The sequence below is a fragment of the Moschus berezovskii genome, chromosome 11 (assembly GCF_049115385.1).
Source record: "Moschus berezovskii isolate FMDL1 chromosome 11, NW_MosBer_1.0, whole genome shotgun sequence".
Taxonomy (NCBI): domain Eukaryota; kingdom Metazoa; phylum Chordata; class Mammalia; order Artiodactyla; family Moschidae; genus Moschus; species Moschus berezovskii.
In genome coordinates, this window is record NC_142470.1 from 104,983,233 (window position 1) to 105,004,987 (window position 21,755).

At 43.2% G+C, this 21,755-nt stretch overlaps 1 protein-coding gene across 12 annotated transcripts in view; it reads right to left on the reverse strand.

The window, feature by feature from the left end:
* The window catches only part of INPP4A (inositol polyphosphate-4-phosphatase type I A), a 139,969-nt gene that overhangs the window by 6,978 nt on the left and 111,236 nt on the right, over window positions 1-21,755 (reverse strand). For 3 of the 12 annotated variants that reach the window (XM_088841657.1, XM_055400551.2, XM_088841655.1), the window contains one exon: window positions 10,541-10,976. In XM_088841657.1, the coding sequence (XP_088697783.1) occupies window positions 10,739-10,976 (238 nt within the window). In that variant the 3' untranslated portion in view covers window positions 10,541-10,738. The other 9 variants (XM_055400547.2, XM_055400545.2, XM_088841654.1 and 6 more) reach the window with 5 other exon arrangements.

Here is a 21,755-nt window from a genome sequence, read left to right on the forward strand (position 1 = left end):
AACAATTGTAAATGTATACATGCACCCAACATAGGAGCACCTCATTGTATTTTTCATGCTTTTGATTGAGGTCATTCTACTAGATACCAAGTGGTATCTAACTGGGATTTTGACTACCATTTCCCAAATGGTTAATGATATTCAGCATGTTTTTGTGTGCTTATTGGCCATTTGTTTATCTTTGGGGAAATGTCTATTCAAATCCTTTGCCCATTTTTCTTTTAAGTGAGTCTTTTTATTGTTGAGTTTTAAGAGGTTATTCGATACATTATGTATACAGGTTACTTAAAGACAAATGATTGGCCTTTGAAAAACACGTTTTCTCCCAGTTTGCGGTTTATCTTTTTTAATGCTGTCTTTTGGAGCACAATTGTTAATTTTGATGAATTCCAGTTTTTCTTTTTGGTGTATCATGCGAAGAGTTGACTCACTGGAAAAGACTTTGATGCTGGGAAAGATTGGGGGCGGGAGGAGAAGGGGACGACAGAGTGAGATGGCTGGATGGCATCACCGACTCGATGGACATGAGTTTGAGGCCTGGCGTGCTGTGATTCACGGGGTCGCGGAGAGTTGGACATGACTGAGCGACTAAACTGAACTGAACTGAAAGGAAGCCTCTGCCTATTCCAGGCTTGTGAAAATTTATTCCTGTTTTCATATGAGTGCTTCATGGTTTTGGCTTACATATGGGTCTATGATGCATTTAAATAATACCTAGTACCTATATTTTAAATTTCTAGTTGTGGTAAAATCTACATGATGGAAAGTTTACCATCTTAATTTTTTTTTTTTAAACGATTTTATTTATTTTTGTCTGTCCAGGGTCTTCATGTTGCTTGGGCTTTTCTCTAGTTGCGGCAAACACTCTCTAGTTGTGGTCTACTCTCTAGTTGTGGTTCATGGGCCTCTCGTTGCAGTGGTTTTTCTTGTGGAGCACAGGCTCTAGGGTGCACGGGCGTCAGTAGTTCTGGCTCCCAGGCTCTAGAGCACAGGGTCAGTAAGTGTGGTGTGCTGGCTTAGGTTCCTGAGGCATGTGGGGTCTTCCCTGAACAGGGATCGAACTCATGTCTCCTGCATTGGCACTCGGATTCCCTACCACTGAGCCACCAGGGAAGCCCTCAGTCATGTTTTAGATTCTAGTTTTCTACACACATATCTAGTGAGAGAGGCTAGGATCAAGAGGCCTGGGAGCTGGGAGTCCTCAGCCACAGTTCCGGCTCTGCCGTCAAAAGCTCTGGGGCCTCTGGCAAGTGCCTCTTGCTGCCTCAGTGGTGTCCCAACTCTTGTGACCCCATGGACTGTAGCCCACCATGTTCTTCTGTCCATGGGATTTCCCAGGCAAGAATACTGGAGTGCACTGCCATTTCCTTCTCTAAACCATTTTTAAGGATACAGTTCAGTAGTGTTAAGTAATTCACCTTGTTATGCAACCAGTCACCAGAACTCTTCTCATCTTGGAAAATAGAAACTCTTTACGAATTAAACAATTCCCCATTTCCTTGTCCTCCAATTCTACTTATGTTGAGCACTGTTTTTTGTCATTTCAAATGTTTGTTAGCTGTTTGTAGATCTTCTCTGGAGAAATGTCTATTCAAGGTCTTTGCCCACTTTTATATAAAAAGCGTTGCTTGATCTTTTTTTTTTTTTATTAAATTCTGGTTCTTTTCATTTTCTAGATATTAATTCCTTGCCACATAATATGATTTGAATTTATTTTCTCCCACTTCGTTTCATTGTTGATTATGTTCTTTTGATGTATAGTTTTTTGATATAGTCCAGTTTATCTGTTTTTACTTTTGTTGCCTGTGCCGAGAAATAATTCCAGTCCAAGAAAGCTCTTCTCCTAACTTTTCTCCTAGGAGTTGTGTCATCTTCTTATGTCTAGGTCTCTGCTTCAGTTTGAGTTGATATGTGTAAGGTTAGGGTCCATTTTCAGTCTTTTGCACATGGATGTCCAGTTTTCCAAACACCATTGACAAGATTGTTGTTTCCTCATTGAATGGTCTTCTTCCTTGTTGAAAGTTATTTGCGCATCAATGCTAGAGTTTAGTTCTGGGCTCTTTATTCCTTTGCACTAGGTGTCTGTCTTTATGCCATTGCCACACTGATTTAATTATTGTAGTTTTCTGTTTTGAAATCATGAAGTACAAGGCCTCCAGCTTTGTTATTTGTCAAGACTGTTTTGGCTGTTCAGAGTCCCTTGAGAGTCCATGTAAATTTTAGAATGGACTTTTCTATTTCTTAATGAATACCAGTGGGATTTTGATGGGGAATATTTTCAATCTCTACACTTTGAATAGTATTGGTGTCTTAACAATCCATTCATATAGGATGTCTTCTCATTTACTTCTGTCTTTAATTTCAGCAACATTTTGTAGTTTTCAGAGTATAAGACTTTTATGTCCTTGGCTAGGTTTATTCCTAATTATTTTACTCTTTTTGATGCTATTGTAAGTGGAATTTTTAATTTTTTTCTTTTAAAAGTTTTCATTAAATGATGGATTAACAGGTAATTTTTACTGTTAAATATATCAGAAAAGTCAATAGGATGTTGATTTCTTCACTAAGGTGTAGTTGATTTACAATGTTTTGTAAGTTTCAAGTGTACAACACAGGGATCAGAATTTTTATAGATTATAATCCATTTAAAGTTTTTATAAAATATTGGCTCTGTTCTCTGTGCTGGACAGTATATCCTTGTAGTGTATTTATTTTATACATGGTTCAGTTCAGTTCAGTTCAGTCGCTCAGTCGTGTCCGACTCTCCGCGACCCCATGAATCACAGCACGCCAGGCCTCCCTGTCCATCACCAACTCCCGGAGTACACTCAAACTCATGTCCACAGAGTCGGTGATGCCATCCAGCCATCTCATTCTCCGTCGTCCCCTTCTCCTCCCGCCCCCAACCTTTCCCAGCATCAGAGTCTTTTCCAGTGAGTCAACTCGTCTCATGAGGTGGCCAAAGTATTGGAGTTTCAGCTTTAGCATCAGTCCCTCCAATGAACATCCAGGATTGATCTCCTTTAGAATGGACTGGTAGTTTGTACTTTTTAATCCACTACCTGTCTTACTCCTCCTCCTTCTGTCTCCCCAGGGATAACCACTAGTTTGTTCTCTATTATATCTGTAAGTCTGGTGGTTTTATTATATTAATTCATTTTATTTTTTAGATTCCACATATAAATTATATAGTATTTCTCTCTGTCTTATTTCACTAAGATTAATACCCTTCAGGTTCATCTACCTTGTTACAGATAGCAAAGTTTCATTGTTTTTTTATGGCTGAGTAGTATTCTGTTGTGTATATATATCATGTCTTTATCTATCTGTTGATGAACACTTAGGTTGCTTCCATAGTTTGGCTATTGTAAATAATGCTGCTAAGAACATTAGGGTACATGTATCTTTTCAGATTAGTGTTTTCATTTTCTTTGGATATTTACTCAGGAATGGAATTGCTGAGTTATATGGTAGTTCTATTGTTAGTTTTTTAAGCAGTCTCCATACTATTTTCCATAGTGACTGCACCCATTTACATTCCCACCAGCAGTGTACAGGAGTTCCCTTTTTTCCACATTCTCACCAACATTTGTTACTTGTGTTCTTTTTGATGATGCCAAGTCTATCTTTAAGGTTTTGATTTCCCTTTCTCTGATGATTACTGATATTGAGCATATTTTCATGTGCCCGTTGGCCACCTATATGTTGTCTTTGGAAAAATATCTATTCAGGTTTTCTGTCCATTTTTAAATCAGGTTATTTGTTTGATGTTGAGTTGTAGGAACTGTTTATATATTTTGGATATCAACCCCTGCTTGGTCATATTATTTTCAAGTATTTTGTTCAGAAGGTTGTCTTTTCATTTTGTCAGTACTTTCCTTTGCTCTGCAAAAGTTTAATTGGGTCCCATTTGTTTATTCTTCTATTTGTTTCCTTTGCTTTAAAAGGCAGATCTAGAAAAGTATTGCTACAGTTTGTCAAAGAGTGTTCTATGGTCTAGGATTTTTTTCTTTTTTATGGTTTCCAGTCTTACACTTAGGTAATCCAAAATCCATTTTGATTTTACTTTCGTATGCAGTGAGAGAAAGTATGCTGATTTCATTCTTTTACACGTAGTTGTCTGGTGTTCCTTCTGCTACTGCTAAGTCACTTCAGTCGTGTCCGACTCTGTGTGACCCCATAGACGGAAGCCCACCAGGCTCCCCCGTCCCTGGGATTCTCCAGGCAAGAACACTGGAGTGGGTTGCCATTTCCTTCTCCAGGTGTTCCTAGCACCACTTATTATCTTTTCCCCATTGTATATTTTGGCTCCTCTGTCATAGGCTAATTGACCATATGTGTGGGGTTTATTTCTGGGCTCTCTTTTCTGCTCCATTGTGTTGTGTATGTTTTGTGCCAGCACCGTCATGTTTTGATGACTGAATCTTTGTAGTATAGTCTGAAGTCAGGGAGTATAACTCCAGCTGTTACTCTTTCTCAAGATTGGTTTGGCTATTTGGGGTCTTTTTTTCCATACAAAGTTTAAATTAATTGTCCTAGTTCGTGAAAAATGCCATTGGTATTTTGATAAGGAATGCACTGACTGTGTAGATTGCCTTGGGTAGTGTGGTCATTTTAACAGTATTCTTCCAGTCCATGAACACAGTATATTGTCCCATCTATTTGTGTTGTCTTCAGTTTTTTTCTCACTGTCTCACAGTTTTCTGAGTAATGGCCTTTTATCTCCTTAGTTGGATTTATTGCTAGGTACCTTAACCCACTCCAGTATTCTTACCTGGAGAATCCCAAGGACGGAGAATCCCAAGGACAGAGAAGCCTGGTGGGCTACAGTCCACGGGGTCACAAAGAGTCGGGCACGACTGAGCGACTTTACTTACTTACTTTACTTACTCTTTTTGATGCAGTGGTAAATGGAATTCTTAAGTTCTCATTCTGAAAGTTCATTGTTAGTGTAGAGAAATATATTTCTGTAGGTTTTTGTCTTGCAGCTGTACTGAATTCATTGGTAAGCTCTAGTAGTTTTTTAGTGGTGTCTTTAGAATTTTCTATATATGGTGTCATGTCATCTGCAAACAGGGAGTTTTACTTCTTCCTTTCCAATTTAATCTCTATTTTCTGTTTCTTGTCTGGTTGCTGTGGGTAAGACTTTGAATACTATTTTGAATAATAGTTGTGCATTTTCCTATTCCTGATCTTAGAAGAAATACTTTTAGCTTTTCACTGTCAAGTGTGATATTAGCTATAGGCTTATTATATATGGCCTTTATTACACTGAGGTTATTCTCTCTGTAGCTACTTTTCAGAGAGTATCATGAATGATGTTGAATTTTGTTAAAAGCTTTTTCTGTGTGTATTGAGATGATCATATGATTTTTTTGTTTTTTGGTCATGTAATTTTTATTTTTCAGTCTGTTAATGGGGTATGTTACATTGAACGATTTGCAGATAGTGGACCATCCTTGCCTTCCAGAGATAAATTCCATATGATCATGGTGTATGATCTTTTTAATGTGTTGTTGAATTCAGTTTGCTGTTTTGTTGAGGATTTTTACATCTGTTTTCATCAGTGATTTTGACCTGTAATTTTCGTTTTTGTGATATCTTTGTCTACTTTTGGTATCAGGGTGATGCTGCTGGCTACAATGATTCTGGAAGCATTCATTCCTCTACAAATTTTTGGAACAGTTTGAGAAAGATGGGTGTCAACTCTTTTCTAAATGTTTAGTAGAATTCACCTGTGAAGCTCTTCTAAATGTTAAGTAGAATTCACCTGTGAAGCCATTTGGTCCTGAACTTTTGTTTTTGGGGAGTTATTACTACTGATTTAACTTAATTACTGGTAATTGGTCTAGTCATACTTTTTATTTCTTCCTGGTTCAGTCTTGGGATATTGTACATTTCTAGGAAATTTTCCATTTCTTTTAGGTTGTCCATTTTATTGGCGTATACTTTGTGGTATAGTCTTATGACCCTATGTATTTCTGTGGTGTCAGTTGTAATATCTTTTTCACTTATTTTTTTGATTTGGGTCTTCTGTCTAGATGAGTCTGGCTAAAGGCTTATCAGTTTTGTCTTTTCAAAGAACCAGATCTTAATTTTATTGATAATTTCTATTTTTTTCTTAGTCTCAATTTCATTTATTTCTTCTCTGATCTTTAAGATTTCTTTCCTTCTACTAACTTTGGGTTTTGTTTTTTCTCTGGTTCCTTTAGGTGTAAGGATAGGTTGCTTATTTCAGATTTTTCTTATTTCCTGAGATAAGCTATTGCTATAAACTTCCCTCTTTAGAACTCTGCAGTATCCCATAGATTTTGGATCACTGTGCTTTCTGTTTTCATTTATGTTTTGATTTCCTCTTTGATTTCTTTAGTGATCCATTGCTTGTATAGTAGCATATTGTTTTGCCTCTACATGTTTGTGTTTTTTTTGCAGTCTTCTTGTAGTTGATTTCTAGTCTCAGAATTGTGGTCAGAAAAGATGTTTAGGGATTTCAATTTTCTTAAATTTGCTAAGGCTTGCTTTATTGCCTAGCATGTCATCTGTCCTGAAAAATGTTCCATGTTCTCTTGAAAAGAATGCATTCTCCTCCTCTTGGCTAGAATATTCTATATATATTAAGTCCATCTGGTTTAATGTCATTTAAGGCCAGTGTTTCCTTATTGATTTTCTTTCTGGATGATCTGTTGATGGAGTTGAGATATAAAAGTCCCTACTGTTATGATGTTACTGATGATGATTTGTACCTTTTTGTTAGTATTTGCTTTACATATTTAGGTACTTCTATGCTTGGGTGAAAAGTGAAAGTGTTAGTCACTCAGTAGTGTCCAACTCTTTGTGATTCCATGGACTGTATACCACCAGACTGTTGAGATTCTCCAGGCAAGAATACTGGAGTGGGTTGCCATTCCCTCCTCCAGGGGATCTTCCCAACCCAAGGATCAATCCTGTGTCTCCTGCGTTGCAGGCAGATTCTTCACCATCTGAACCACCAGGGAAGCCCCTCTTATCTTGGATGCATATTTAACAGTTGTCATATCTTCTTGGTCTCACTGTCATTATAAATGTCCTTTTTTGTCTCTTGTTAGTCTTCATTTTAAAGGTTTTTGGGGGCCTGGCGTTAAGTATTGCTACCCCATCTTTGTTTTAATTACCATTTTCATGAAATACCTTTTCCCGTTTCCTTTCTGTCTGTGTGCGTCTATAGTCAGAAGTGTGTATCTTACAGACAATGCATATACATTGGGTCTTGTTTTTCTATTACTCAGCCACTCTTGTCCTTTTAAATTGGAGGATAATTGCTTCACCATGTTGTGTTGGTTTCTCCTGTAGCAGTTACGAATCAGCCATAAGCATACCTGTGTCTCCTCCTGTTAAGCCTCCCTCCCACCCTCCAGCCCACCTCGCCCGTCTTGGTCATCCAAGCTCCAGGTTGAGCTCCTGTGTTATACAGCAGCTTCCCATGAGCTGTCTGTTTCAGACAGTAATATGTGCTTCAGCGCTGCTCAGTCTGTCCCACCCGCTCCTTCCTCTGCTGTGTCCACAAGTCTGTTTCTGTGTCTCAGTGTTCCTGTTCTGCAGATAGGTATGTCAGCACCATTCTTATAGATTTCCATATATATGTGTGTGTGCATTAATACGTTTCTTTCTTTCTGATTTACTTCACTGTCTAGCAGGCTCTAGGGTTATACACCTCACTAGGACTGACTCACGTGTGTTCATTTTTGTGTTTGAGTACTCCACTGCATATGTGCACCACATCTTTATTCATATGTTGGCAGATGTCTCGGTTGCTTCCATGTCCTGTTGTAAACAGTCCTGCAGTGGACATTGGGTTACATTTATCTTTTTTGAATTTTGATTTTCTCAGGGCATATGCCCAGTAGTGGGATTGCTGGGTCATATGGAAGTTTTAGTTCTAGTTTTTAAAGAAATATCCATCACTGTCTTTTGATTGAAGAATTTAGCTCATTAGTTGTTAGGGGATTGTTTTTGTAGTTCTTTTTTGTTCCTCTTCCTTCTTGTGTTTTTTTCCCTTGTGATTTGATGACTGTCTTTAGAGTTATGATTCCTCTTTTTTTGTGTGTATGTACATTATTTTTTGTGTATGTACATTATTTTATATATAAGTTGCTAATCTCATAACTTCAAATGCATTGTAACTAACCCTACATTTTTGCTCCTCCCCCTCAACAACTACCAGTTTTCATATTTTAAATATTTATGTAACCAGTAAGTACTTATTGAGGATATAGATGGTTTTACTACTTTAACCTCCTACTAGCTTTGTACATGGTTAACACATTATTGACTAGAGACACATTAATATCTCTTTTGTCACCCAAAGGTTACAGACTGACCAGAGACATTTCAACATTTACTTAAATAACAAATCACCAGCCACGGGTGTTAGTTCTGCAAAATTTCCCTAGTCAGTAAGGTGTTAATTTACTGACTTTAGCAGTGAGCTTTTTCCTTTCGTGACTTTCATTTTTCTCCTCCTAGCCTTTTATTTTTCACTTAGAGAAGTCTTTTAACATTTCTTGTAAAGCTGGTTTTGTGGTGCTTGAACTCTTTAAATAGCTTTTGCTTGTGTGTAAAACGTTTGATCTCTCCATCAAACCAGAATGAAAGCTTTGCTGGGTGGATTATTATTAGTTTGTAGGCTTTTCCCTTTTATCACTTTAAATATATTGTGCCACTGCCTTTTGTCTTGCAGAATTTTGGGGCCTGCCCACTGGGTGTGGGAGGCTGGTCCCAATAAGAGTATTTTTATAATTTATCGATTAACTATAAAGTAGATCATGTATAAGTAGCATCCAGATCAATGGAATATTGTCTGAACCCTCAGTAATGCCTGACAGTCTTCAGAGACCCTCTTGCTCACCCCCAGAGAAAACCACTGTCCTGGTGTTTGTCATGTATGCTGTTAAGTTTGCCTTCTCCCTTGAGCCTGTTGAATTTGATTCCTTATAATGTATTTAGCTGAATATATAGAGAAAAGCAATAGTCTAGTAATGAAACAGGTAAGATTTCAATTGATCAAAAACATCTTTCCCTTCAGTAAGCTTTTTTGAGTATCTCCTGTGTGAGGCATTATACTTGCTGTTGTAACTCAGAGTAATATGCTGGACAAAGTAAAAGGTAAGTAACAGGATGAATGTAACATGAACGAGATGTGCATAATTTAACAGTTATATGTTCAAGACTGACTAGAGGAACTTTTTTTTTTAAGGGTCAGCTCATTTTGTGGATAGAAATTACCATAAAAGAGGGCAATCTGTCTGAAATGGGCCTTGAAAAGAGAAACAAGAAAGCTAAGGGGAAGTGGTCTAGATCAGAATGAACTCAAGACCTGGACCAGGGCTGTGACTATGTGGATGGAAATTATGGGATGGATTGAAGAGACAGGCTCTTAGTGGCTGATGGGAAGGGGAGGTCATTTCCTAGGAGAGCTCAGCTAGTCTGGAGGACAGAATGTGAGTTTGGTGTTCGACATGCTGTGTTTGGGACACCAACAAGACCCTTAGGTAAAATGGCTGGCATGTTGGTGATGTTCAGATGAGTCTGGGCAGTCTAGGATGGATCTGGAAATTTAAGGGTCATTAGCAAATTATTTGGTAACTGCTTGCCAAATAATTGGTAATTTATTCTATGTGAATGACTAACAAGATTTTTCAGGAGGAGCATATGAAGTGTGATAGAAGAAACCTAGGGACTGCCACAGTGTTGGTGATAGGTGGAAGACAACAGCCAATGGAAGTGAAGAGGGCTGGTCAGAGGTAGAGAAGAACCAGGAGAGGGAACCAGAGGCCCAGAGCGAGGCAAGCACTAGGGAGGTGGGGGTGAAGTGCCGCACCCCGCCTTCCTCTCTCCAACACAGACAGGCTCCTCCTGAGAACACGCACATTTCCTGTTCTCTCCAGCCTGGCTGGTGTGTGTTAAAGGGTGCAGCAGAGAGGGATTAAATGTAGACCTGCCTGGACTGGCCAAAAAGGCCCACTGGAAGTCTGGTGCAGGAAGGAGCCAGGGCCAAGTAGTGCAGAGGCCCAGAGGGGGGCTTGGGAGTGTGGAATCTGTGTCAGAGCCTAGGTAGTGAGAGCGGTAATAAAAAGAGACAGTTATTACCCATTTGCCCCAGCTCAGACTGGGGAGAGGATTCTCCCCTGAGTGGCACAGGCTAAGTTGTGGGCGCGGGAGGCGCCCTGTGTAGGTCCCCTCACAGGGCCCTGCTGCAGTTCAGGACACAGCAAGGCCCCCACCTGCGCTCACCATCTGACATCCAGACACGTTGTGGGCTGACCCTTGGGCCGACCCCTGGGTGTCGGCACCCACAGTCGGTATAAACGAAGCTCTGGATGGTCTATTCTGGCCGGTGCGCTTTTGTTCCCAGGATCCTGTTGGGAGCGTGGAGTGTGCTAGATAGACGTCTCTGTCTCTCCGATCACCCTCCCCCATTGCCGGTGCTGCGGGGTGCTCGTGGGACGTGAAGGCACATCTTACCTCTGAGGGACTGAAGTTTCATTTCTATTTTCCTTACTCAGATACTTGATTTGATCCACTGTAAATTACTTCCTGCTTTTGGAAAGGGCCTCTGAGAGGAAGTACCTTTAAAAGAATATAAAGAGTCATCACCAGCTGTAGGGCAGCCCTGCCCTCCCTCTGGGCTGCCCCCGTGAGCAGTATGGGGCAGGTCAAGCACCCTGAGCTGTGCAATCTCAGGGAACCTTGTGCTCCTGGACTAGGGTTCATATACTGCAGAGCAGTACCCACAGTGGAGAAAAAACTTCAGAGAGGCTTGTAAGGGAAGACATTTGGAGGAAGGAAGAGTTTCACAAGGGCTTCTTACCGGAAGGTGCTGGCCCCCAGAGGATGTCCAGACGTGAGGCCCGGCCCTTCTACTGGCACAGCTGCTGGCACTCGCCAGCCCAGAACAGAAGGCAACGCTGGGAGCTCTGCCACCTGACAGAGGGGTCACCCTGTGCAGGAAGCACGACCTCAGGACTACAGCACAAAGCAGTGTGGAGGGTCCTTAAACTAAAAACGGAGTTACCATATGATGTAGCAGTCCCACTCCTGGGCATATATCTGGAGAAAACAAATTCAGGAAGATTCACACGTCCTGGTGTTCACTGCAGCGCTGTTTACAATAGCCAAGGCAAGGGAGCAACCGAAATGTCCATCAGCAGATGAATGGGTAAATATATCGTGTGTGTGTGTGTGTACACACAGAATACTACTCAGAATAAAAAAGAATGAGATTTGCAGCAACATGGGTGGACTTAGAGATGATCAAAGTCAGACAGAAACGTATCACCTATATGTGGAATCTAAAATATGGTACAAATAAACTTAGAAAACAGAAATAGGAGCTTCCCTGATGGTCCAGTGGTTAAGGCTCCATGCTCCCAAAGCAGGCAGCCCAGGGTTTGATCCCTGGTCAGGGGACTAGACTGCACAAAGTGCAGTGCAGCCATCATCTTACAAAGCGCACACAGAAACACTCTCAGCCATGCAAAACAAACCTGGGCTACTGCAGGAGAAGTGGGGCGAGGGACAGTGTGGGATTAACATACACACATTGCTATATACAGTACAATGAGCTATATTCAGTAACTTGAAAACCTCCAGTGGAAAATACGAAAGAACATGTAGACAGATACATGACTGAGTCACTGTGCTGCTACCAGAAAGTAACACAATGCTGGGGGTCAGCTGTGCCAGAAAAGGCTTTTAAAAAAGACTGGTTAGAACAGCCTTCAGGAAGGTAACAAAAGTAAGGGCCCTTTCAAAAGCACTGTTTCAGCAGGATTGTTTTTGTCCTCAGCAAAATTACAAAGGAGAACTCCCAACAGCCACTTCCTCTTAGCTTCCTCAGATCAGAACCTCCCTGGTCACTGCCCCTAGAACCAAGCATCCTGGCTGAACCACGTCACCCACTACAGGCTGGAACACAAACCCAGGGTGGCATTGAGGAGGGGCAGCAGGAAGTGCCTGGTGACTGTGGCCAGTGTCTTAAAACTTCTTACCTTCTCTTTAAAGAAGCAACATTTGGGCTGGCTTAGAGGAGGGAGTCATGCTGACTGCATGCCTTATGCCAAAAATAATTCCAGATGAATTGCTCCAAATGTAAAGCAAACCGTCAAAGTTCTAGAAGTAGAACAGGTGAATATTTTTTACATAACCTTAGTATCAGAGCAAAGGCAGGAACCATAAGTGGATTTAAACCATGGGTGTGCAAGGAGACGAGCACAGTGCCCTCCCGCAGTGAGGACCCAGCATGACAGCCTCTTCGTGGACAAGGATGGGGGCCAGTGGTCACCTCCACTGGGGAAGCCAGGACTCATTTCAGAATAAGCAGCAAAATGAAAAGACAGGTGTACATCATCACACAGTATGTTTTCACTTCTGTAGACCCCTACCTGGGCTTCCCCAGTACCTCAGCAGTAATGAATCCACCTGCAGTGCAGGGGACGTAAGAGCTGGAGGTTTGACCCCTGGGTCAGGAAGATCCCCTGGAGGAGGGCACGGCAACCCATCCCAATACTGCCTGGAGAATCCCATGGACAGAGGAGCCTGACGGGGTATGGTTCATAGGGTCACAAAGAGTCGGACACAACTGAAGCAACTTAGCACGCAGACCCCATACCTACCATCAGTGAAATCAAAAGACAACTGACAAATAGGTTTTTCTAAAAACTGCAAAATATAACAAGAATATAGTATTAAAAACAGTCACATGAAAAAGACCAACAGTCAAAATTGCAGAAGCATGAATGTAGTGTAAAAGCTGTTCAGAGTCATCAGAGAAATAGAAGTGGAACAAGGTGCCACCTCCAGCTCGATGGGAAAGGCTGGTGTTCAGGCAGGTTAATGTTCTGTGAGTACTGTGGTGATATTAAAAGTCCAAACATTTCAGAACATTGAAATTATCCTTTAGCTGTACATTTCTACTGCCAGGACTCTGTCCGAGGGCGATCCCAGTCAGGTGTGCCAAGCGCAGGGTGCAGCACCGTGGACAGCAGGCCACGGGGCAGCATTTCGGCGAGTCGCCGACGGCCGGCCAGCCACGCCTGCGGACAGGGGAGGGCAGGAGCAGAGCTGGCCAACACTCAGGCGTGACGCCAGCCCCACCTCTGCACCCAACACAGAGCTGAGCAGTTGTCCCCCGTCTCCTGCTGGGGGCGTGAGGGGCTTTTTCTCTGGTACTTGCTGTGCACACGTGGTCCATCTTGTGGAGGGCACGGTAACCATGGCTTCCGTGTCCCTCGGTTTCTGGGACAGGAGGGCAGAGCAGAAGGGCCTCGCGCTCACCGCCCCTCATGAGCACACCCAGACCACAGCTGCCTGCTGAACAGCCATCGGTAAAAAAGACCAGAGCCTAAAAACGATACTCACAACCAAAGACGAAGAAGGAACCGCAGCACGACAGGGAGAGAGGTGACCAGCAGTACAATTAAATCACGTGTCCCCAGTGGGCAGCCCACAGTTCACACACTGCAGAGGCTCCCCCCATAAGAGTGAGTTCTGAGCCCCAGGTCAGGCTCCCCAGCCTGGGGCTCCAGCTTTGGGAAGAGGAGCCCCCAGAGCATTCGGCTTTACAAGCCAGCAGGGCTTAAGGGCAGGAACTCCACTCTTAACAGGGTGCACACAAAATCTGACATGCAAACAGGGCTATAAACAAGAATCCTCATGTTTACAGACACCACTCAGTGCAGTGCCCATCAGGGATGGTCCAGCCAGGTGCTGGCTCCAGAACCGTCCTCAGGTAACAAAATGACTCAGGCCAGGTTTCATGTTGTCAGTTGTTTATTATTTGTCATTCTAAAGACTCGCACATTTATAGCATACATGGCTTTGAATGAGCTAAGAATATACAAAACAGTAACTATATGTTTATTAATACTGTCCAAAACAAATAAATAAAAGTACCTTAATGCACTAAGCTTGGCAAATACAATCGTATAGGGACAAAACTATTGTACAATGTTTGTACATTTTTAAAGGGAACCAAAGACAGCTGTGCCGCAGACGCTTCAACAGAACCCATCTGAGTTTTCAGTACAACATCTCTAAGTGGGGGCTTTATAAGGAACACTGGATGGAACCCCTGTTTTACAGAAACCTGGACCACTGCCTGTCTTCTGCCACGGGAAACTCAAACCTCCCGTGTGACCTGAGGAGCTGTGGCTATCACGGCGAGCAGCGTGGCCCCCTTGGCGAGTGTGCCCAGTGCTGCTGGGAGACCCACGGTCACACAGGAGCCAGGGAGTCATGCTCAGGTGGAATACTGCAACCAGAGTATCTCCTATGTGATTAGTCAAGTCTTAGACTCTTCTGGTGATCCATAATATGTAGACAAAATTAGGAGAATATTCACAAAAAGGTGCCACATGCAAAACTGCTAACATGACCCAGCATTTGCTGTATTCCCTTTTGATAAATGCAGGTAATGCTCTTCAGACAAAAAAAAAAAATGAAAGTTGTATGAATAACATTAAAAATTCAAGGGAATTTTTTAAAAGGTAGTGATGTTAAAGTGAGTGAAGATGGAAATGTAGAGCTAACCAGACAATGAAGTGGTGGAGGTGAAAGACTAAATCTGCCATCCCGAAGCCATCTCTGGATGGGGATGGACACAGCGGGAGAAGCTAACACCAGTGGTTGAGTGGGCTTGCTGGGGAACTTTCTCTGCCTCCACGCGCCTCATTGACTTGCCCTCCACACCAGTCCACACTCACCAGTGGGTGTCGGGGGACAGCAGGCTCCGTGTGTAAACTGACCTCTGAGGAGGAGGGGGTCCATGAGGCCCCCTGGTCTCCCCGCACCTGATGCCCACCCTCCACCCCTGCACGGGGTGGTCTTGCCTGTGCTCCCCAGGCCCAAGTCTGTTACCTGTTGCCCGGCGGCATTTCTAAGGGAGCCCAAAGAACAACATTTAGAATTGCAGACACAGGAACTTCCTAAGGGTTCACAAATCTTTAGGAGCAGCATCATGAATATGTGCCACATGTATTTCTTTTACAGCCTTTTAAATAACATGTAAACATAATAATGATAAAAAACAATTGATAAAACATATAAACTAAGAAAAAAACTCTGCTCTGTGCAGATGACTCATCATCTTAGAATAGATGACCAAACATAATTGTCTATGAAATTCCTAAGTCTTATGGCCCATTAATCCCTTTCAGAATCTCATTTCAGGAGACAGTTCAACTTTCTCAACAGCCATCTTACATAATAGAATTGAGTGGAGAATAGTAACAATTATTGCAAACCTAAAGATACTTTCATCAGACATTCAAACATGATTGTATTATCTTCTCGAAGGCCAAAAAAATTTGAGAAACCCACCAGAGACCTATTTGTTAAATATTTAGGTGTCCACTGTCTCTATGTAAAATACCCCATTGTTGACTGACAGGCATCAGACATACCACAGGAGCGGTCCTGCAGCCTGGAGCCAGGGCAAGAGACAGCTGGCCTCGCCACCTCCCCAGACACCTTGTTCCCTAAGGGACAGCAGTGACCCCACCATGGGTGGCTTTGCAGGTGCAGTCTTCTGATAAATCTTACCTCAGGCTGACTTATCAGCCTTTCCTTCAACTGCTGGTTCCACCTGTGTAGGCACTGGCGGGCTGATGCATCAGACGCACTTGCCCTGCCCTCATGAGACAGCAAGCTTCTTTCCCCAAACTTCCCTTTAACGTTTCACATTTAGAGGTCTGCCCAGGATCCACTCATTTAAACTACTGTTTACTATTTTCCATGGGGATTTTTAAAAAGCAGGTTGTAAATCAATGTTCAAGTTTGAGTTACTCAGTAGAAAAATAAGGTGAGCAGCTGCCTAAGTGGGCATTTTAAAAAGTTTCAGCATTTCAGATGCACCTGGCTTGGTGCATACAGGTAACTACTGATATCCATGTGGTGACGGCTGAGGCTACTTTTGAAGGGGCAGTTGTTACTATCCATGGTAGTGAGCCCAACAGTACCTGCTATGAATTCCAACGCAAAAAACATGCTCCATAGACTCTTTAGTGAAATATTTTAAAAACACAAAAGTAAAAACCAATCCTTCAGGTCTTCTTGAAGAATTCATGTATGACACTAGAGGGTACCCACATTTATTACGTAACAGCTAATTAGAGGAAACCGTGTGTTCATGTTTCAACTTTTCCGTAAGTCCCTTCAGGAGGCCTGTAATGCTTGGGGAAAGCCTTCAGCTGCAGGGAATTAAACGCATATTTGCGACTTCCAACATTCTTCATTGTATTTTCTCTTCGACAACCCTCACTGGGGAAAAAAACAAGCACAAGAAATGACAGCAGTAAAAAAGGAAAAAAGAAAAGACTTAAACTCAGATGAAATGATTATTTTCATAGCATTAAAGAAAAACTGATTAGTTTAAATGGGTGCCAGACTCATTTACAACAATACACGCAAGATGGCAGGTTTCTGAACAAGGTAGTTAAGAAGCAAAGAGATGGACATGGCCTGTCTGGGACTGCGAGGTTGCCCTTCCGAAAGCAGCATGTATCCAAGTGGAGGATGGCTTTTTTTTTTTTTTGAGATAATGGTTTCATGTATTTCACATCAGGTTTATCTGAGAAGTTGATCCTAACGTGGTTCAAAGGGTCTGTCACACAGAAAATTCAGTGGGAACAGTGCTATTCTTGCTGAGAGACTTTAGCTGCATTTTTCTCTGTGGGCAAAGGCTGTTAACAGTCTCAAATTCAAAATGCTGACTTTCCTTCCTTTAACGTGTAGCAAAACCGTCTGGCTCAGAAGGTGGCTCTCAAATGCTGCCACCACCTAGGAGATGCGTCCTGGGCACACAGCCATGCCGTGAGCCTGGGTGGCGGCTGCACAGCTCCAGGTGCTGGAGCGTCCTAAAGAAGTGACCCCACCAAGGTCACCTCTTTGAAGAGCTCCACTGAGCCAGTGAGAGCCTGCGGGGGCCCTTCCTAGAGGGTCTGCCACCAGCCTCTCCTGCACTGATCACAGGTTGTCTGGGCAACCCAGTGGGCAAAGCAGATGCTCTGCAGGAGGATGAGCCTCCTACAGGCCTCACGTCCCCACTGGGACCTCAGGGGAGCTCTCTGGGGGATGTTCTGGTCAACAGCAGATCCAAAGGCAAAGCGATTCCAAACAGGAATGACTTCCTGTAGCACAGTAGGAGGAGTTGATAGTTTTATACTATCCTAACAGTTAAATCAACTAGTTATCAAATTTAGTACAAAATCCCCTTATGAGATGCAAAATTTGCAGTTACCAAGAAACTGATTTTAAAAAAAAAGTATTTCAAGTTGTATGAAGACCATTATGTCACGCATTTTAAAAAAATAGTGGCGACTGCTCAAGCCTTTTAAGGTGAAAATGACAATCTCATTATCAAGAACATGTAAAATAATTTTGGTAAGACAGCAGTTTTATTCAAAAGATAAATGCAGGTAGTTTAGAAAAATATCCACCTGTTACAAAGTAATTTAGTAGCTCAGATATGCTTTGTCACAGAGCCTCCAAGCCTTCAGCCAGGTATGTCTCATCTGTGCTGAGTGCCAGGGCCGTATGAGCAGAGAGCCCCCAGAGGAAGTAAAGATTATGTTGGTTTCACATCCAGTAATCGGATAAGAATATTCTATTTGAAGCAGAAGCTATAGATGTGGTTCTTTAATCTTTGGAAACTTTCATTATCAGACTATTTCAGATATGGCTTCTCCATTTACAAAGAAATGTACACACTTTTTGGAAACCACCTATCACTAATAAACGTCAAACTGCTTTGAGGAACAAAGAATAATTTGTGAACTTCAACATTACCTTTTATGTACATGTTAAAGAGGCTAATTACTGGTTTAGCTGGCAGAATACACTTGAAATTACAGGCAAGGTTACATTTAATTTGTAAGTCGTGTTTACTTTCCTTTGAATTTAGTGTGAATTTACAAAATCTGACTGATGAGGCTGACTGCACACCAGCTCTATCACCCAGCGTTCAGACAAGCTCAGCCAGGTGCCTGGCTCAGGTGTGGAGGGGTGGTTCTGTGCAGTGGTAACTGGCACTTACGGCCTGCCTCGTCCTAAGGTAGAGCCACTTAAACCCACCACGATGGCAGAATGATGTTTAGGAATCCGCAGTGCACACTGAGAAGGTCTTGGGTAGACGTTTAGAAAGAGGGCTTGAATTATTTCAAAGTTTCAGGATTTCTTTAAGTATATTGACAAATTAAGAACATCTACTTTTTAAATAAAAAATTAGTATTGAAACCTCACATGGCAACTCATTTTAATGATGGCTCTGGTTTTTCTTTTCTGGGGCAGATCTTCCCCTTTAGAATTTAGGACTTACCTGGACACGTGAGTGTCCTGGTGATCCTGAACACCTAGAGTCAAGCGCTGAAACTGCCTTGGAGCTAGCATTAAGCTCAGAATCAGCCCAAAACCGTCAAGTATATCAGTGACTCCCCTTTCCTGAACCATCTCCCCATCTTATGTTATCCTGCCTGCTTCTCACTAAAGCAGAGACTTCACATGTGTATTTAGCCTGATGTCACAAGGCCTTCATGACATTAAAACACTCAGCCCCAAGGCACACTGGGCTTCTGTCCGCAGATGTGCTAAACCGCCGCCGCCACCCGAGCCTCTTCTGGTCTTATGTTTCCTCTCTCCACCCAGCCTCATGACTACAGAGTGCGAATGTACTGCCTCCTGACTGGCCCCCCATCTGCTTCTCTTCTCTTAGCGGCCAAGTCTACAGTGGGCAGGAAGGCCTGGCAGGTGACACTCCGTCCAGGGGCAGGCCGTGGTGTCCGTGAGGCTCCTGTGGGGGCCTTGTGTAGGCCCCTGGCCGCAGCCCCCCTTGGCTAGTTGGTGGGCCCCGCCTGGGAAGAGGAGGGAGGCCATCTGTAGTCAGAAGGGCCCCCTCACCCACACACGGTCTCTGCTGGCCTGGAGGCGAGCACAGAGTGCCACTCCAGGGGCAGCAGGAGAGCCACGCCCAACACAGGGCTGGCAGCCAGGCAGTAACGCGACGAGGTGATCTCAGAGCACGCCCCTTCCATGTGGAGGGGACGAGCGGTGGGCGCAGCCCTCCCAGGGTCACAGGCTGGCAGGACCTCGGCTGTGACCAGGGCCATGCTGCTACAGTTCACTAGAGTGACTGTGTCCTGAAGGAGGGCGGGCACTGTCACGGGGCCACCGCCACATCCACTCTGGGAGAGGCAGGGTGGCAGAGGGGCCTCCCGCCTCTGGGTGCGAGGAGGGCGCCCCGTCACCCTAGAATTTAAAGCCTGTGTCTGCTGTCTGCTGTCCACTGCTTCTCCAGTCACACCTGCCTCTGCTGTTCCCAGAACCCAGACTCAGGTCTGAGGCCAAACCAGAGAAACCTCAGAGTAAGTTCTAGAAGTCTGGGGGAGGCAATGGAGAGGTCCAGATTTTCTGGTGAACGGGGTATGTGTATGCCTATGGAAAGCTTCTGGAAAAGCTAGCTTCTCTGAACTCCCTCCAGTGTTTCTAGGGTGGTGAAGAGAAACCCACTTCCATAGAATGCAGTGTAGGGAGAAGCCGGCTAGAGGTCGAAACAGAAGCACAAGATAACCTGAGCTGGAAAGCCGAGAAGCCACGGCCTGTTTCTCACACAGGCTTGGTGGGGTTTCCCTCTGCTACCTTCAGAGGTGTCTGGCCACCTTTTCCCACATGGGAATGTTAAGGTTACACATCTTCCCATTTTATAGACATTTAACATTTCACATTAAAGAGTGATGAAGTCCTAACCAGGCCAGTGGTTAGGACTCAGCACTTTCACTCACGAGGCCCAGGTTTGATCCCGAGCTAAGGTTCTGCAGGCCTCGCAGTGCACCCCCCATGTAAAAGTTAAGAGTAACAAGAACAGAAACCAAAGTAGCCTTTCTCTCTCACACCTCAACCTGGCACAGCTGCCCAAAAGTTAGGTCTCGTGTTTGGGTAAATTTTGATGTTGTTGTTGTTATTAATTAACCATGTTTGATTTGTACGAGAGAAACTATATCAGGACTTGAAACTGACATTTAAAATACTAAAAGTGAAGGGTTTTTTTGAAAATGAAAATCACTACTTTCGGAAAAATAAATATATCCAATTTTTAAAGGAAAACTGTTACTTCAGGAAAAAATATATATATCTAACTTTAAAAGCTTTTTGTTACTATATGCATTAATTCCCATAACAGTTCAGTGACCATTAAAGATTTAAAAGGGTAATTCTAAAGCCATGTGCAACATGTTATCTTTATGTGCCTGATGTGATACAATGAGCTACCGTACTCACAGCTTTGGGTCATCCCAACTTGAAAGGAATAGCATGAGAAGGGAATGTGATGATTCTGCAAACTGTTTGCTACTGTAATTTTAGGGACTACGCTTTGAAATGAAAGCAGAAAGTACATGTCCTATTGAATAGGTGTATCTGGATGAGCCAGTGAGAAAGCATCTACCCTTTTCATTTCTCTTCAGAAGGAAAGGAAAGGTGAGCAGTACATTTAAAGAATAGTATCAAATATACAAATTCTCTTCTGACAGAATTCTTCTCTCTAGGAGACAGGGCACATGAGATATACAGGTAATATAAAGAGTTTTACATCAGAAGGTAAGAAGTTTGATACAAGTAATTCCACGCCAGCTAAACAAAGCAGTAACAGGGCTCTGCAAGAACATGTTACAAGCACTGAAAACTACAGAATTGAAACGGACACGTCCTTCTGGTGAAATAATTTAGCAGGTATTTACAGTTCAGAACAACAAAATGTCAAACTGTAAGGCATGAAATATTTCTTGGCAGACCATGCTCTGACACATTACTTCTGTCCTGTTAGGTACATGGTGGCTGGACAAGTTCTGGCACTTTTGTTTTCCTTGTGACTTACTAATTTTTCATCAAGATACTCATTTGCAACGCAATTTGGCCACCAGGTACGCTATGCTCAGAAAGAGCCACACAATCAGTAAATTGGGGCTCAGAGCAAGTAAGGGGATGGAACAGAGGAGGCTGGGGTCTAGTCTTAAGTCTCGGACGGGCACCAGGCCGCTCAAGTTCTTCTGCGTGACTACCTCCCGAGTTCCAATGCTGTGAAAAGGAAGAAGGTTGGGAGAAAGGAAACAAAAAAGGGAAAATAAAGAAAAAAGAGACACATGCAATGGATTTTTTTTTTTCCAAAAGTATGGGGGAATAAAAAGACAAGAACCAAAAAATAAGATTTAAAAAAAAATGGAATGAAGCCACAATAAAAAGAAAAGATGATATGCAGAAACGGGTGTGAAAGGGATACCGAAACAAAACAAGCAGAGTTACAAGGAAAGAGAGAGAAAGAGAAGTGAAAATAAGAAAAAAATACCATAATCCACTGAGAACACACACATGGAGGCTGACTAGATGGTTTTCCATGTTCGCTCCCGGGGCTGCCAAGCACACGCCATGCTGCCCGGCCATGCTTGCACATGCGGCTGGACGTGGACTCCAGAAAGCAGGCTGAACATGAAGAACCATGGGAGCGTTTGACCTTCTCACAGATGCCTGAGTGGCAGGACGCAACTGATTCCGCCACGGCTGGCTCCTGATGAAGCACCCAGATGACACCCGCTTTCCTCAAGTTGCCCTGGAGGCAGAGCCCACAAGGGACCCGCTGTGGCTTTCAGGCTGAGCAGCGGCAGGACGCCTTGTTCTACCACACGGCATCTACCAAGAGCCCAACTCACTGGAAACTCGGTGCGTCACCCTTTGGA